Raw genomic sequence first — 17,147 nt, 5'->3', positions numbered from 1 at the left:
CGAGACGGGATTTTCTGAAACAGGCATGTCTGTGCTTGTAGGAGCTCCTATGTGTCCTGCTGTTACACCCTGTGTGTCCTGCATGTCTGGTCTGCTGTTACACCCTGTGTCCTGCATGTCTGGTCTCCTGTTACACCCTGTGTGTCCTGCAGGTCTGGCTTCCCCTCAGCAGCATGCCCCTCCACGTGTTCTATAGATGACCTTGCTTATCAGCTGATTAGCATCAATCAGGCCTCCACGCCGGACACGATGACAGAATTGATCATGACGGAGCGAAGCTTTCCATCAGCTGCATGCAGTGGACGGACCAGGCCAAAACGCAGCCTCGGCATTCCAACAATGCATGGAACTCCCTCCCTCTCCCCTCCTCATCACTCCCTCCCTCTCCCCTCCTCATCACTCCCTCCCTCCCCTCCTCATCACTCTCCCTCCCCTCCTCATCACTCCCTCTCTCCCCTCCCCATTCCTTCCTCTCTCCTCTCAACCCCTCTACCTTCCTCATCAACCCCTGCCCCCCCCCGCCCCTCCTCACCCCCTCCTCCTTAATGTCCCAGTTCCCACGCCACCTGCTCAACTCAGCAGGCAGTTGTGTTGCCGGCTGGAGGCACACGGCATGGTGTGTTTCCTGTCCAGGCAGGAAGGAGATTTCCTCCTAAACAAGATGGGCGTTCCCTAAGGGGGGAGGGGAGGGGTGAGGGGAGGGGAGGGGTGAGCGGAAAGGCCAGGTCACTCTGAAACAATAGTTCAGACATCCTCCCAAGAAGTAGAGCAAATTAGCGAGGTCAAAACATCCGCCTCGCTCATAGGATCCATGTCAAGGTCGTGTTGCCTCGTTAGTTTCAGCAAAAAATGACTGACTGACGTTGACATGAGTTCATGTTTAACTCCGGCAACACTCTGTATGTAAACTGCGCTGACAGAGGAAGTAACACAGCTAAACATTAACATCACTCCAGGATGTTAATCTTTCATTTTCGATGTTGTTCCAACGGGAGTCTCATAAGGTTTTATGAATCGTGCTAGTTCCTTTTCACATTGAAATCACAGTCGCAACTGTAAACTCATTAACATATTTATCTACACTCTCTGTGTGTAACCATCTGAAGACATTCCTGAGTGAGTGAGAGACAGAGGTGAGCTGTCAATAGTTAATGAGCAACCAGAAGGCTCCGGATGAAGTTAAATCAAGGGAAGTTCAGAGAAGTTTCCGGATAAACAGTCGAAGGGGCACTAAACCAGTCATTTGCTGTGGAAGTACAACCTCATCCTATCAGCTATGCCAGGCTTGTGAAAACACTTCCCCCTGAAGTCTCCCCCCATGAGGTCTTAATGTGGATGGGCATGGAGACGGGGTTAGAACCGATCAACGCTTCCATAACCTCTATCACCTCATGCAACTCAAATGCATTTCAACTGATGCATTTACGTTTACATTTAGTCGTTTAGCAGACACTCTTATCCAGAGCGACTTACATTAAGTACAGGGACATTCCCCAGAGGCAAGTAGGGTGAAGTGCCTTGCCCAAGGACACAACGCCATTAGCGTGGCAGGGAATCGAACCGGCAACCTTCTGATTAATAGCCCGATTCCCTATCCGCACAGCCATCTGACTCCCGCATTTGAATGAGAGCAAGTCTCATTCTGAGTGTGAGCGTCGATACATGGCCTACATTATTCCACACAGTTATATGTGAGAAAACGTTTGTTTGTTCATCTATTGGTGGTTAAGACAGGGGGATGCTGGATACAGTTATCACGGTCTGTTGATTCCACGTATCTGTAAATACTCAACACGGAGTAAAAAGATAGTGTTGCCTGAGCAGAAGAGGAGACCCTGGGGGTCACCTGTCAAAACCCGCCGCACACACACGAAAACCATGAAAGGCGAATGAAAAGAGGGCATAAAACAGTTTTCTAACCCAGAAACGAGGCCTTGGCTCATTGTTGCCGTGGCGTTGTGTAAATCCTTTAGAGCTGCGTATCTGCACCGAGCTGAAGCCGACAGCCCACACACAGACTGATCTAGAAATAGGAGGCCGACTCTTCAGCGGTGAACCTGACAGGTTGTCCTCTCTCGCGCCCCGGTCTGAATGTCCAACCTGCACTATGGAAGTTCACCTCTCCTGGATCATTCTGCTCGGTCCGGAACTCCAGAAACAGTAGCATCCCAGAGACAATGCTCAACCTGAACTTTGAAATACTGGACGCAGTACTTTGTGAGATTGTTGTGATTGTCTTCCATCTACACCTAAAAACATCCGTCAGGAAATAAACTAAATTGTTCATCTCAGGAAGGGAACCATCTATAATCTCCCTCTCTTTGTCTGAGTAGAAACAAGAACCATTTTTCTGACAAACCGTTTGTGGAGAGACTCATCATCTTTGCAAACAGCCTAGTTCAAGTTTGAATTCCCCCTCAGACAGCTTAACTGCCATTATCTTGGTTTTAATCCTTAAGCTAATAGCAATCACTATTGTTATCGTGCTGTTCCAGAATGAACACACAGCAATCCAGCTCTCTGTATCTGTTCATCTGAACATATTTACTTTCAGTTGTTTAATTTAATGTTCAGACAGTAAAATATGCAACTAAGAATCCTGTGCGACCCTAGGGATGAATTTCCATCCAGTGATGTGACTTGATCAACATCGTTTCAGCACGATACAGTTCTCTTGTCAAGAGAAAAAGAAAACGATTGCTGCCCTTTTCATTCTAGACTGTGGCAAGACAACCATGTCTACAGTCCAATAAAAACCTGCCAACAGACATGAAGGTAAAAGATATCAACACAGCACATGCAGTCAGCACACAGCGAGACAGAACAGGATTATACCCACAGACTCTACACACACACACACACACGTCAAAACACACACTCAAGAGGCGCACACTAACACACACACAGATTACAGTGTTAACAGATACAGTACCTGAGCTTTAATGCATTCCTGGGAGCCAGGATGAAATGGAAGCCGTGAAAGGAAGCAGAGGAGATGAGTGTTATCAAACATGCCACATGCCAGACGCCTCAGAGAGGCATTAGGCCCCCAACCCTCAGAGAGCCCCCAGCCTCAGAGGGCCCCAGCCTCAGAGGGCCCAGCCTCAGAGGGGCCCCAGCCTCAGAGGGGCCCCAGCCTCAGAGGGCCCAGCCTCAGAGGGGCCCCAGCCTCAGAGGGCCCCAGCCTCAGAGGCCCCCAGCCTCAGAGAGCCCCAGCCTCAGAGAGCCCCAGCCTCAGAGGGCCCCCAGCCTCAGCAGGCTCCTGTTAAAGAAGCAACATTCTGAAGAAGAAAACAGTCAGCCAGGAAGAAGACAGATAAACGCAAACATGTACATTATTAATCACACACACACCCTGCCCCATTTACCATGACAACCCGAATATTTAAAGCAGACTTTAAGAGCTGGAAGAAAACCGAATCCCCTTTAACGCATAACTCCAGTTCTAGAGAGATCTAGAAGGTCGGAAGCCGCGTTGCATCCGTGAGGACGAGCAGAAGAGACTGATGAGGAAAGCGATCGGGAACACACAATATCTCGTCGTCTTCCCTCTGGGAATTCAATTTAGTATCGCAACCAATTAGTAGCAATCACATCCACAATCATATCCATATTGAGAGTGAGTTCCTGTGGGATGGAGGAAGGGGGGGGGGATGCAGTCAAGCAACTTTCAAGTTAAAAAGGCGCTCGTAGGGTAAACACTCATGGTATTGACCATGGGTGCTTTTGACAATGAATTTGCATTAAATGCCTAAAATCTTTGGGAAGGAAGGGAGGGATTGAGAAGGGAGAGAGAGAGAGAGAGAGAGGGGGGGAGACAGAGAGAGGGGGGGGAGACAGAGAGAGAGAGAGACAGAGAGAGAGAGAGAGGGGGGGGGGAGACAGAGAGAGGGGGGGAGACAGAGAGAGAGAGAGAGAGACAGAGAGAGAGAGAGAGAGACAGAGAGAGAGAGAGAGAGAGAGAGAGAGAGAGAGAGAGAGAGAGAGAGAGAGAGTGACTGGTGTCCATTCTGAGAGCTGAACAAGGGGGTCAGTGTCGACACACTTCAGTGGGCGCGTGCGAGCAACGTGAGATGCAAGCTAAGACTCCAGACAGCCCAGTCAGGGGATCTGGGCAGAGCAGGGCTGAGCAGAGCTGAGCAGGGCTGAGGGCCTCACAGCAGGCCTGTGTGTGGAAACCCCAGCCCGCCACCCGAACAGACCACCGATCTGGCAGCACTCACACTAAACCTCTCTGTGTTTGTCACCAAGCCTTTGTTTACAGAGGTCAAATAAATCTGATCCAATTCAGAATGGGTCTCTCCATCCTGGTCTGAACAGCGTCTGGCTCAATCAGAAGACCGATGGGGGGAGTTCCAGCTGTGGGTTGGCACCCGTGCTAGCAAGCAGCTTCCCTCAGTATACGTGTACATAGAGAGAGAGACGTGTTGGGGAGATGGGCGAGCAGGAGCTGTTGAACCAAAGACTTGTCTCTCTTTCTGTAACTCTGAGAAGTGCCCACTTTCCTCCAGCAGCAAGCAGGGATGCCTCCCAGGCTGACCAAGCTGAACCTCGCTGCCCTCGCTGCCTCACTGCCTCGCTGCTCCCCCAGCATCTCTCACCTCTAAAGACGCTTTAGGGCTTGCAGCTAAATCCCCCCCGCTGCCTGGCAATCCACACGCAGGGAGATGATCTCGCTACATGTCAGCTTACGGCCCGTCCCCAGCCGGCTTCTCCTCCAGCAGCTCTGTGCTGTTCTGCAGGAGCCAGCTCCTCCTCCAGCAGCTCAGTGCTGTTCTGCAGGAGCCAGCTCCTCCTCCAGCAGCTCAGTGCTGTTCTGCAGGAGCCAGCTCCTCCTCCAGCAGCTCAGTGCTGTTCTGCAGGAGCCAGCTCCTCCTCCAGCAGCTCAGTGCTGTTCTGCAGGAGCCAGCTCCTCCTCCAGCAGCTCAGTGCTGTTCTGCAGGAGCCAGCTCCTCTCCCAGCAGCTCAGTGCTGTTCTGCAGGAGCCGGCTCCTTCCTGTGAACATGGGCCCTGCACACTTCAAAGTGCACTCGGGCGAGGGCTCATTTGGGACGTGTTGACATGGCAACCCTGGTTCCTCTCCCCCTCCCAGAGGAAGTGACTAAGGACGGGGGAGGAGTCTCGTTTGGGGGGGGGGGGATATTGGATAGTTTTGAGTGAAGTGTGACGGGAAAGGGAGTGAGAGAGAGAGAGAGAGAGAGAGAGAGAGAGAGAGAGAGAGAGAGAGAGAGAGAGGGAGAGACAGAGACAGAGAGAGGGAGACAGATAGAGAGGGAGAGAGAGAGGGAGAGAGAGAGGGGGAGAGAGAGACAGAGAGAGAGAGAGAGAGAGAGAGAGAGGGAGAGAGATCGGAAGACATGGAGCAAAGGGCCCAGGCTGGATTTGAACCCAGGCCGCTGCAGTGAGCCCTCAGCCTACATGGTACTCACGCTAGGGCTAAGACAGGCCATGGGAAAAGACCAGCGCACCCAAGTGAGTCAAAAAGTGTGGGGGGGGGGGGGGGGGGTCGAGGGGGAAGGACATCTGTCGATCCCCGGTTCTCCAAGGGGAACACTGCTGTTCCCACACAGCAGGGCTGTCATCCCTCCTCTGGGATGGAGAGGAACCGGAGGAACCACAGCAGACCGAGCGGGCCGCTTCCGTCGTTACCGTAGAAACGCTCCACTACATTCCCGTGAAGAAGAACAGGCAAATGAGGACCTCCAGGGAAATGATGTCGCCCCTTAAAACCTGCTCTGTCTTCTGAACGTCCCTGTGCCCTGCCTCCAGCAGGCCAGGGGCCCCCCCAGCAGGCCAGGCCCCCCCCCTGTAGGCCAGGGGCCCCCCAGCAGGCCAGAGGCCCCCCCAGCAGGCCGGGGCCCCCCAGCAGGCCAGGGCCCCCCCCTGTAGGCCAGGGCCCCCCAGCAGGCCAGGGGCCCCCCCAGCAGGCCAGGGCCCCCCCCAGCAGGCCAGGGCCCCCCCTGTAGGCCAGGGCCCCCCAGCAGGCCAGGGGCCCCCCCAGCAGGCCAGGGCCCCCCCTGTAGGCCAGGGTCCCCCCCCAGCAGGCCAGGGCCCCCCCTGTAGGCCAGGGCCCCCCCCCCAGCAGGCCAGGGCCCCCCCCTGTAGGCCAGGGGCCCCCCCCAGCAGGCCAGGGCCCCCCCCCTCCAGCAGGCCAGGGCCCCCCCCCCCAGCAGGCCAGGGGCCCCCCCCAGTAGAACTCTGAGAGGAGCTCTGAGGCTCTGGAACGGCCTAGTAAAAGTAACTCGGCTGGAAAAAGGAGAGAGAGAGGCACACACACACACAAGCGCAAACACACACAGGAGCACACACACACACACACACGATGCCTTCTCAGTATTTGAGGGTGCTGCTTTAAGACAGGCTCAGCTCTGAGACATGAAAAGAGACCCTGTTCTGTCTTCCACACTGCACCCCCCTCCCCCTCCTCTCTCTGTCTCTCCCTCCCTACCCCTCTTCTCCCCTCCCCTATCCCTCCCCTCCATCACCCTCTCCCACTCGACACTGCTGATTTCTCTGGAGGAACCAGCCAGCTCTATAATTACCATCTTCCTCCACCCCTGGGTGCTGTCAGCTCTCTGTAACCCAGCGCACAGCGCACGGCTCATTTACTGAGCTGAAACAGCCCAGTCCCAGTCTCAAACAAGACGCCTGCAGGGCTGGGGTGAACCCTCCCATCAGGGGGGGGCAGGGGGGTACAGACCTGGGGTCTGCTGAGGGAGGCCATCGGGTCTACTGTGGACAGAACCCAGGTCTGTGCCAGCGATGCAGACAGACCACGTAGAGGTCAAACCAAGGTACAGGGGGGGCAAAGTCGACCGCACGGCACCACACAGGAAGCATACGACAGGTCAGAGAGTAGGCGGTGTTGGGCTGAGGGGAAACTGACAGTTCCGAGTGACAAAAGGAAAAGCTAAACAGCGAGCGAGAGACACGAGGGGAAAACTCAAATGTGCAGCGAGCGCACAGCAAGGGCAGGGAAGTTAGGGCGTTTCTTACGGACGAGGTAGAGGGAGAGAGAGAGAGACAGAGAGAGAGACAGAGAGAGAGAAAGAGAGAGATGGGGGTGTCCTGAGGGCTCAAAGGCGAACAGTGAGTTAGTGAAAGAAACAGCCAGATCAGGCAGGCAGACCATATCCCAGCCAGACTCGGGAGGGAGGAGGGGAACTCACCGTGTGGTAGCCCCTGGCTAGGGGGGGCTTGCCGGCAGGGTAGGGGTCGACCGTGTCGATGATGGTCTGTCGCTCTCCCTTCTGGTTGATCTTCCGGAACCTCCGGCGGGACTGTCGATGTGAGGCTTGCCGCTGAAAGTACTCTTCATTTTCATCCATATAGTCCACCTGGGGGGAGAGAGAGAGCAGGAAGAAAAGAGTGACTGTCTCTCCTCCTCCTCTACCCCCTCCTCCTCCTCCTCCTCTTCCCGCCCCTCTCACTGCGTAAAAATAGCAGCGCGTGTGGCTGAGCCCAGAAGTCCTACGTCAACCAGAACGCTCCACGCCGGGGGGGAGGGGGGGAGACACAGGGGGGAGAGAGAGAGGGAGAGAGAAGGAGGAGGAGAGGGGAAAGAGAGATGGAGTGGGGGCAGAGGAGAAAGAGAGGGGGAAAGAGAGTAGAGGGAGAGAGAGAAAGAGGGAGAGAGGGGGGAAGAGAGATGAAGTAGGGGCGGAGGATAGGGGGAGAAAGACAGAGAGAGCGAGAGAAAGTCAGAGAGGGGGGGGGGAACAGAGAGCGGGAGACAGAGACAGAGAGAGGGGGAGAGGTGAAGGAAGAGAGAGACAGAGAGGCAGAGAGGTGAGGCATGCTGTACACAGCACAGCCTCACCATCAGAGCCTGCACTTCAGAGCATGCACATCAACCAGCTTCATAGTCGTCAACGAAACCACAAATTAACAGCAGACATCAAATCACACACAATCTACCACTCAACAGACAGTGATTGTAAGGCACTTGAATCAGGACAGAGAATGAAAGCATATGAATCTGTCTGGTGTGACATTGTGGTGGCGGAGACTGAAGGCAGAGAGGCAGACTGAAGGCAGAGAGGCAGACTGAAGGCAGAGAGGCAGACTGAAGGCAGAGAGGCAGACTGAAGGCAGTTTCCGGGCAGCTCTCTCATCCCTCTCTGTCACTGCAGCTTCACATTTCACTGCTCTCAGCCTTTGGGATTACACATCAAATCTCCCTTCTCTCCCTCCGCCATACCAACTGCTGCTATGGCAACGGCAGGGGAGCTGTGAAAGTGTGTGTGTGTGTGTGTAGCCGGTGGCTGACGTGTCTGTATCATAGCATCCCAAAGCCATTCTCTCTCTCCAGTAATGATAGGTTGGTTTGTCTCCCATAATAGCTAAGGGGCTCAAGCAGGAAGTAGTGATGGTGGTAATGTTCCACAGCAGGACAGCAGAAAGGGAGGCGTGGCCTAGGGAGGGTCCTGGCAGGGATATTCTGGGTCTTGATCTTGTGGAGGCTGATTGGTCAAAGGGACGCATCTCTTGTTTGTTTTCCTATCAGCTGAGGTGACGGCACCTACAAACACACCGCCATGATTCCACCTCACGACAGGACAGAGGATCTAGAGACAGAGAATCAGGGGTGTACTGTTCTGCGTGCCTCTGTGCCCACCATTCTGTGTGTGAGTGTGTGTGTGTGAGTGAGTGTGTGTGTACTTTCACACGTCAGAGGGTGAAAATGACAGCGACTTCACGTCTGCAGATGTGTCACACCTCCAGTCCTCCAGATCATCTGCATCTGCTCATGTCTGTTTCGCACACCACTGCTGTTCTAACGTCTTCCACTAGGAGATCTGCGACAACGCTACATTTTCCACCAAACTAGGTCAAAAGAAGTCTCCCAGCAGGAGAAACCACAGCTAGATAACTGTGGTCATGGCCGTGCTATTAAATCACAGCCATGTCTACAGTCCGTACATGTTCCCCTGGTGCAGCATGTACACCTGGACGACTGCATGGTCACAAATGCTCTTTACGGCAGTGGTGACATCCTGACAGTCCACACGTGTGTGTTCCCTCTCTCTTCCTGCTGGGAGGCCCACGTCTGGTCCTGCTAAAGCTTCTTGTATCGGAGTGTGTGTGTAAATGTGCTGTGGTGGGTGTGTGACGTGAGGCGCTGGGTGCCAGGACTCACCACGATCATCTCGGAAGGTTCCAGAACGATGCACTCACAACCGCGTCTCAGGCTCGCTGCCGATCGCTTTCCAAAACTGGAGAGAGAGCGAGAGAGCGAGAGAGACAGAGAGAGAGAGAGAAAGAGAGAGAGAGGGGGAAAGTTTAGGTACAGGTCTAAGAAGAGCAGCTTCAGGTGCAGGTTAGGCCCACGCTGTGTTTGGACAGCAGCAGCAGCGACACAGTCCCTCACTCACATCACAGACCCTCATTTCACATGAAGAAATTCCACCCTGAAAACCTAAAAATATGCAGCGACTGGAAAACTCAGCTCTGTGACATCACTGAGGGTGCTGTCTGTGCGGTCTGGGGAGGGGGGAGGAGAGGGGGATGGAGGGAGGGGTATTAAAGACGGAGGAGGAACCCGTATGACCCACATGGGGCGGCAGCCATGGAAAGTGTGAGTGTGTCGAGCGCTGGGCGGAGGAAGACTGCCGACTCTGTCCCAGCTCCCACCTCACACAGACTGCCGGCTCTGTCCCAGCTCCCACCTTACACAGCCTGCCGGCTCTGTCCCAGCTCCAACCTCACACAGCCTGCCGGCTCTGTCCCAGCTCCCACCTCACACAGCCTGCCGGCTCTGTCCCAGCTCCCACCTCACACAGCCTGCCGGCTCTGTCCCAGCTCCCACCTCACACAGCCTGCCGGCTCTGTCCCAGCTCCCACCTCACAAACCCTGCCGGCTCTGTCCCAACTCCCACCTCACAAACCCTGCCGGCTCTGTCCCAGCTCCCACCTCACACACCCTGCCGGCTGTGTCCCAGCTCACACAGCCTGCCCGCTCTGTCCCAGCTCCCACCTCACACAGCCTGCCGGCCTCTGTCCCACCTCACACAGCCTGCCCGCTCTGTCCCAGCTCCCACCTCACACAGCCTGCCGGCTCTGTCCCACCTCACACAGCCTGCCCGCTCTGTCCCAGCTCCCACCTCACACAGCCTGCCGGCTCTGTCCCACCTCACACAGCCTGCCCGCTCTGTCCCAGCTCCCACCTCACACACCCTGCCGGCTCTGTCCCAGCTCCCACCTCACACACCCTGCCGGCTCTGTCCCAGCTCCCACCTCACACACCCTGCCGGCTCTGTCCCAGCTCCCACCCTGACACACCCTGCCGGCTCTGTTCCAGCTTCCACCTCACACACAATCGGTTCATTGTGTCGTATTATTGCAATCCTTAGGAGCAAAAATGCCACCCCCAAACTGTTATTTCCATGGTCTATTTATTAGACAAACTAGTGGCTTTTATATTTCATCTGAAGTTAGCCTAAGGTCAATACTTAATAGTGACTAATCCATTCCTGGGTTGGCATTTTCTTAGTCGGGTCAAGTAAGACACGTCCTCCCTCATGACAAAAATGAAATATTATGTTAAGCTGAAACTCAAATGACACAGCAATATTTCAAAATTTTTCCCAAAACATCTATCCAAGCCAGGTCCCCTTCTGCCCACTTCCCTAAAGCTGCACAGCAGTATTACAGCACACAAGTCTGTCACAAGCCCTCGGTCAGCTTGTGTTTGTACGGTTCTTCGTCACGTTGGGGACAGGAGTCCAAGATCAGACCGAGTGACCAGTCCCACAGAGAGCTAGCAGCGGTTAGCATGGAGGCTAACAGCATCAAGACCGGCCATGTTCATCCGTCATAGCCACCAGGTGGACTGCCATGCCTGACTGCCATGCCGTCAGAGGTCACGTGACCTCCCCCTCTCTCCCTTCCGTTTTCATGCCATCTCTTTTCTATATTTGTCCTCTTCTGTCTTTCGGTTTCTCAATTTTGACTTTTCACATCCACTGGACCGCTCTCTCACTCTCATGACAAACACCACTTCATTCCTGTCTCTCTGTCTCTCTGTCTCTCTGTCTCTCTGTCTCTCTGTCTCTCTGTCTCTCTGTCTCTCTGTCTCTCTGTCTCTCTGTCTCAGCAGTTGTGCCAGAGTAGACTGTATAGACCAGTTGTTCAAGTTTACAACACGATAAACCGTCCCTTGGAAAACCCTTTTCCTCCTCAATCAGACTTTTGTGGACTCGACAGAGTCGAGTGACAGAATCGGGTGTAGGGGGTGATGGTGCAGGCTACTGTAGGAGGGCCTTAAGCTCTAATTCTGCTCATTACTGTCTGACTAGTCATGGGACAGACTGAGCCCAGGCTTACAGCCGTGTCCTGAACACAGAGACCCCGCCCACCCTGCGTCTCACCCCATGCAGGCTGCACGCGCCCACAGCGCCCTGAGAGAGAGGGGGACACAGCCACAAGGACTTGACACACTGGAGTCTTTTGGCCCAGTTGGTGGAGGCCCAGTGGAAAGTCCTGAGAGAGCCGTCAGTGTCTGCTCTGGGAACACATGCTGGCAATGTCCCTCTGAGGACAGCCAGGCCTAGTCCAAGCCAGCCCCTGCCCCTGCCCTGCCCTAGCCTCAGCCCCAGCCCCGCCCCCAGCCCCGGTCCCAGCCCTGCCCCAGCCCCTGCCCCTGCCCTAGCCCTGCCCCAACCCCAGCCCTGCCCTAGCCTCAACCCCAGCCCCAGCCTCAACCCCAGCCCCATCCCAGCCCAGCCCTGGTTCAGCCTCAGCCTCAGCCCCAGCCCCAGAGCAGCGTGGGGGTGAAGCAGGTATTCTCCCCGTCTGTCAGTGGACATCACGGCTTGTGCCCTGGACTCCTCCACACCACATTCCCCTGTCACACAGCAGCCTGGCTGTCTGGGATGCCATTCCACGAGCATGGCCAGCCACGGGATCTGCTAGCTACCAGCCCCCCAGGGGCCCCCTCCCCCCCAGCGGCCCCTCCCCCCAGCGGCCCCTCCCCCCAGCGGCCCCTCCCCCCAGGACCCCTCCCCTGACCGCGCACCCTGGCTGGGGACAGACTGATCTCTGTGAGCGACGAGGGAGAGGGGGGGGGGGGGGGGGGGGGGGGGTGTTCCACTCTCAGGGTAAGCCTTTTAACTGGCAAGACAGGGAACAGCTTTTTCTGAACCCTACCAACAAACCTTCTAAGCTGGACAAAGATTAAACCCCCAGTTATGCAAGAGTTCTGGGACCATGTCACGGGAGATTGGGGGGAGGGAGAGGGGAGTGGGGGGGGAGGGAGAGGGAGTGGGGGGGAAGGGGGGGTTTTGAGAGCGAAGGCGATTGACCGTGACTGCTAAGTCAATGAAAACAGGACAAGGGCTGTGATGGTTTACCGAGCACTCCGAGCCGGGGGCTAAACAGACAGTGGGGAGATTAGGGGGGGTGTCGAGAAGTGCTGAGCGTCGAGCAACTTCCCGCCTGCGCCAACATGAACCAGGAGCTTTCCACGCTCAGGGAATCTCGTAGTGTTGGACTTTTAATAGAAGCTGACGCCAGGGTAAAGCACTCACAGAGGAACTTGTGACTGAATATGAGTAGGTGGTTTAGGACTCGCTATGGGAGTTCCAGCCCCAACTCTGGGTGTGGTGTCTCCTTTAGAAGTTTAGCTCGATAGGAAGATGACAAGACGGAAGATTCTAGAACTACGATTCATCCCTCCTTCGGGTTCCATGAGCGCTCAAAAGCATCTGGGTGCGTTTAATCTTCAGTCATGTTTCCTTGTTCTTTAACCTTTAGAAGTGATGTCAACAACCCCAAACAACAACCCTCTCCTCCAAGCCGAGCGTACGGAGCTCAAGCTAACAACCGAAATAACTTCAAGGACGTACCTCACATTCCTACTCTGGATCGTTTCAGAGTAAACAGTCGACATTCGAGCTACAACCACAAAGGTGTTACAGCCAGAGAGGAAGGTCACTTTGTCCCTTCCCCTTCTACAGCAGGAAGTTTGGAAAAGCTCTCTGGACTTACCCTGGTCCTCCACACGCAACAGACACAGACACCGTCTCTTGATTTAGTATCCCCAGTCAGAAATACTCTCTCTTGGTCTTAAAATAATCCCAGGGGCAGAAATCCAGCCCTGAAAGTTGCGTTCAATCGCAGCACTGCTCTCTGCTCACATCCTCGTGCTAGTGTTGTGAGTGAGAGAGAGTGTGTGTGCGCAGGACAGAGGGGGCGTGTGTGTGTGTGTGTACAAGCTTCTGTCTCTGCCTCCCTACGCTGGGAGGACTTTGGCCAACATTCCAGAGAGCGGCTCACTTCCTGCTGGGAGGGGAGGGGGGAGGAGAGGTCTCCTTATGATGATGGAATAAGGATGAAAATAAAGCATAATTTCATCTTTCTTTACAAGTTTACATTGACAGACAAAACTCTGTCATAGTTCACCCTCTAAACTATCTACATACAACATCTACAACATTCTGAAATGATCCAGTCTGGTTGTTAATGTTCATAACTAGGTAACAGCGACCGAGACCAACATGTTGACTGAGTAGAGACCAGGCATATCACCAACAAGCCCCCCCGCCCCCCCCCCCCCACATGACAGATGTGTCGTTGTTCGCTAGGCAGGAGCTGACTGGAGGGAGGCGGCCTCTCACCAGGAAGTGAGTGAGTGACCGTCCGAGGGAGTCTGGTTCTCACGGGCCGATAAAGGTTCACATTCCACCACCGAACGGCGAGCAAGCTCTCTGGGAACAGCCCAGTTTGCTGCGGTTACTTACACAACGCTTTAGCGGGAAACTAAAGATACTAGACCTTCTGGTGACCTATTGAGGGTGGATGTGGCTATGAACACTCACTACAGAGTGAGATAAGACGTTGATGGGAGATATCTAAAGAAGCTGGTTTTAGTGGCAATTGATGTCCACATCCTAGCTCCAACCGTGTGCCATGGAAAGAAATGAAAGAAGTTGCTTTCCGTTTATAATGTGTTTAATTATACATCAGCGGGTTGTCTTTGATTTAATGTTGGCCATTGTTTAAATAGGGCAGCACTTCTGAATCTGCATTTACTGAGTGACTCATCCCTTTTTACCTGAATCAACTTTCCCACCGGCTCGACAGAAAGAGAGAGAGAGAGACAGACAGAGAGACAGAGAGAAAGAGGGAGAGGGAGAGGGAGAGGGAGGAGAAGGAGGGTAGACTGAGGTGTATCATGTTGTGGCTCTTGGCGGAGGGGCTGGGATGTAGACGAGGGTGTGTCCTGTCTGAAAGTCAACTCTTTCAAAGCTGCAGGAAGTCCCAGCAGGGCCTGTTCACTTCCTCGTGTCACAAGCAATCCCCTCGCCATGCCGACCTGTCCTCGCCTACTCATGCAGTGGTGGGAACCGTGATTCGCCGGCAGCTACCGCGTGGAAGGTCACACGCTATCCGTGATTGGCCATTCATCATGCTGTGACCTACTGTGACCCCCCAATCACATTCATGACTGAGGTTTTTTCTCAGTCTCACAGTTCTGGACGTGTGTCATGTTTGAAATCCTTTCTACTACCCACCATAAAACACCCTGTCAGTCGCTGTGGCGTGAAGACGTACCTGGGTTTATTTGGAGGGGTGAGGAGATAGGAGAGAGGGGTGAGGGGTGAGGAGAGAGGGGTGAGGAAAGAGGAGAGAGGGGTGAGGGGTGAGGGGTAAGGAGAGAGGAGACAGGGGTGAGGGGTGAGGAGAGAGGAGAGAGGAGAGAGGGGTGAGGGGTGAGGAGAGAGGGGTGAGGAGAGAGGAGAGAAGAGAGGGGTGAGGGGTGAGGGGTGAGGAGAGAGGAGAGAGGAGAGAGGGGTGAGGGGTGAGGGGTGAGGAGACAGGAGAGAGGAGAGAGGGGTGAGGAGAGAGGAGAAAGGGGTGAGGAGACAGGAGAGAGGAGAGAGGGGTGAGGAGAGAGGAGACAGGAGAGAGGAGAGAGGGGTGAGGAGAGAGGAGACAGGAGAGAGGAGAGAGGGGTGAGGAGAGAGGAGAGAGGGGTGAGGAGAGAGCAGCTCTGAGCAGCAGGTCAGTAGCTGCGCTCTGTGTTGCCGGGGGGACGGGTACATTACACCGCAAGTAATGAAAAGGTCATCGTTTCAAGACGCCCACCTTTTCAGGAAAGACATTCTCCCGTGGAGCAACAGCCCTGAGACTGGACTGTGTAAGGGAAGGCTGTTCTAGTGTTTGACCCTGCAGAGTGAGTACTACACAACACTGAGCTGTTGTTGCAGTTGTGGGTGCTCCGGTAGGGGGCGGAGCCAGAGAGAGAGAGGCTTCTCACCTGCTCCTGGGGAGGAACATGGACTCCTTGATGAAGACCGATCCAGACAGCAGGATGTACCAGCAGCTGCCTACATCATCAGGACTGAGAGAGGGGGGGTGAGGGAGAGAGCAGGGAGAGAGAGGAAGAGAAAGACATGGGGGTTAGAAACATGTATCATGTAGAACCACTTCACACATCACATACATTGTACATCCCTAAGAATATCATGAGACTGAAATCACTCTGATGAGAAACAGGAAGCACTGAGGAAGAACAACAGTATTTCTAGGAACATAACCCTGCTCCCTTTCTTGAAATGGCCCACAGAAATGTGACCGATAATCTTCGCAGACCGCAGTTCCGGCTGTGTGCCTGGATCCTCCCTATCAGCTGACAAGAACAGCACAGGGCCAATCAGAGACCTGGCCTGGCCTCCCAGCATGCACCTGGGCCCAGCAGTGTGTGGAGGCAGAGTGTGGAGGCAGTGTGTGGAGGCAGAGTGTGGAGGCAGAGTGTGGAGGCAGTGTGTGGAGGCAGAGTGTGGAGGCAGTGTGTGGAGGCAGAGTGTGGAGGCAGAGTGTGGAGGCAGTGTGTGGAGGCAGAGTGTGGAGGCAGTGTGTGGAGGCAGAGTGTGGAGGCAGAGTGTGGAGGCAGAGTTTGGAGGCAGTGTGTGGAGGCAGAGTGTGGAGGCAGTGTGTGGAGGCAGAGTGTGGAGGCAGTGTGTGGAGGCAGAGTGTGGAGGCAGAGTGTGGAGGCAGAGTGTGGAGGCAGAGTTTGGAGGCAGTGTGTGGAGGCAGAGTGTGGAGGCAGTGTGTGGAGGCAGAGTGTGGAGGCAGTGTGTGGAGGCAGTGTGTGGAGGCAGTAGCAGGTGGAGAAAAAGAGAAGTGGCAACTTGCCAGGAAGACAGGATCCTGCACACGCACTCCCTCCCCCCCCCACACACACACACACACACCTCCCCCACACACACACAGTGACGCTGTGTGTGCTGTAAGGAAGGCAGTACATCTGTGTGTGTGTGTGTGTTAGCTGACTCCAGCTGCACAGCGGGGTGGAAAACGCTTATCTTGCCAGTGGTTTCCATTTAAAGCTAGCTGGTGCTAATGGAGGAGTGTGATTAGAGTCAGCAGATTCACCACCTGAAACTGAGAGGAACACTCTCATAGAGGAATCAACCACACGACACGAGGAAGGTGCACTTCTGTTTTCAGTTCCAGAGATCGGAATACATAGTTTAAACAGGCACGAAGAGAGACCCACACCAGGAGCACACACCCACATCACGTGCTGACAGGGTTTCATCATGGAGAACAAAGTAGTGTGTCCCCTTGGCTCCCCTCTCTTTTCACACCTTTATTCTGAGAGTAATGAGGCACGCTACAATGCCTCACTGACACAGACAAAACCAGCTCACTGTCTGTCTGTCTGTCTCTCTCTGTCTGTCTCTCTCTGTCTGTCTCTCTCTGTCTGTCTCTCTCTGTCTGTCTCTCTCTGTCTGTCTCTCTCTGTCTGTCTCTCTCCGTCTGTCTCTCTCCGTCTGTCTCTCTCTGTCTGTCTCTCTGTCTCTAGCATCCCCTACTCTACGCTCTGTCCTTGTCGCACCCCTCCCTCCTCCCTAAATGTCCCGTCTCTCTCTCCGTCTCCTCATCTTCTCCGTCTCCTCATCTTCCCTCGATGCACTCGTTCCCCTCTTCCCCGGCCTCCCTCGCAGTCGGAGGCGGAGCAAATGAAATGCTCAATTATTCATCTCTGGCACGCTGATGCGCTCCTTCACTTCGCGCCCTCGTGAGGAGAGGAGGAAGGAGGGATGAGAGGAGGGAGGAGAGGAGGAAGAAGAGGAGGGAACACCAAAGTAGAAGACAGGAGAGTCTTACACAGCGCGACAGCTTGACTGAACTAGGTCAC

The 17,147-nt window shown here is 54.7% G+C and overlaps 1 protein-coding gene across 6 annotated transcripts in view; it reads right to left on the bottom strand.

The window, feature by feature from the left end:
• Nucleotides 1-17,147, bottom strand: part of rapgef2b (Rap guanine nucleotide exchange factor 2b) — a 71,598-nt gene that overhangs the window by 28,062 nt on the left and 26,389 nt on the right. For 5 of the 6 annotated variants that reach the window (XM_047025082.1, XM_047025075.1, XM_047025091.1 and 2 more), the window contains 3 exons: nucleotides 15,261-15,344; nucleotides 9,141-9,216; nucleotides 7,171-7,338 (listed from right to left, as the gene is read on the bottom strand). In XM_047025082.1, coding sequence (XP_046881038.1) covers nucleotides 7,171-7,338; nucleotides 9,141-9,216; nucleotides 15,261-15,344 — 328 coding nt within the window. Of the gene's footprint in view, nucleotides 1-7,170; nucleotides 7,339-9,140; nucleotides 9,217-12,988; nucleotides 13,216-15,260; nucleotides 15,345-17,147 lie in introns of those variants that run through there. The other variant, XM_047025108.1, reaches the window with a different exon arrangement.

This window comes from Hypomesus transpacificus, chromosome 1 (genome assembly GCF_021917145.1).
Source record: "Hypomesus transpacificus isolate Combined female chromosome 1, fHypTra1, whole genome shotgun sequence".
NCBI lineage: Eukaryota > Metazoa > Chordata > Actinopteri > Osmeriformes > Osmeridae > Hypomesus > Hypomesus transpacificus.
This window is presented reverse-complemented; position numbering and strand designations above follow the sequence as displayed.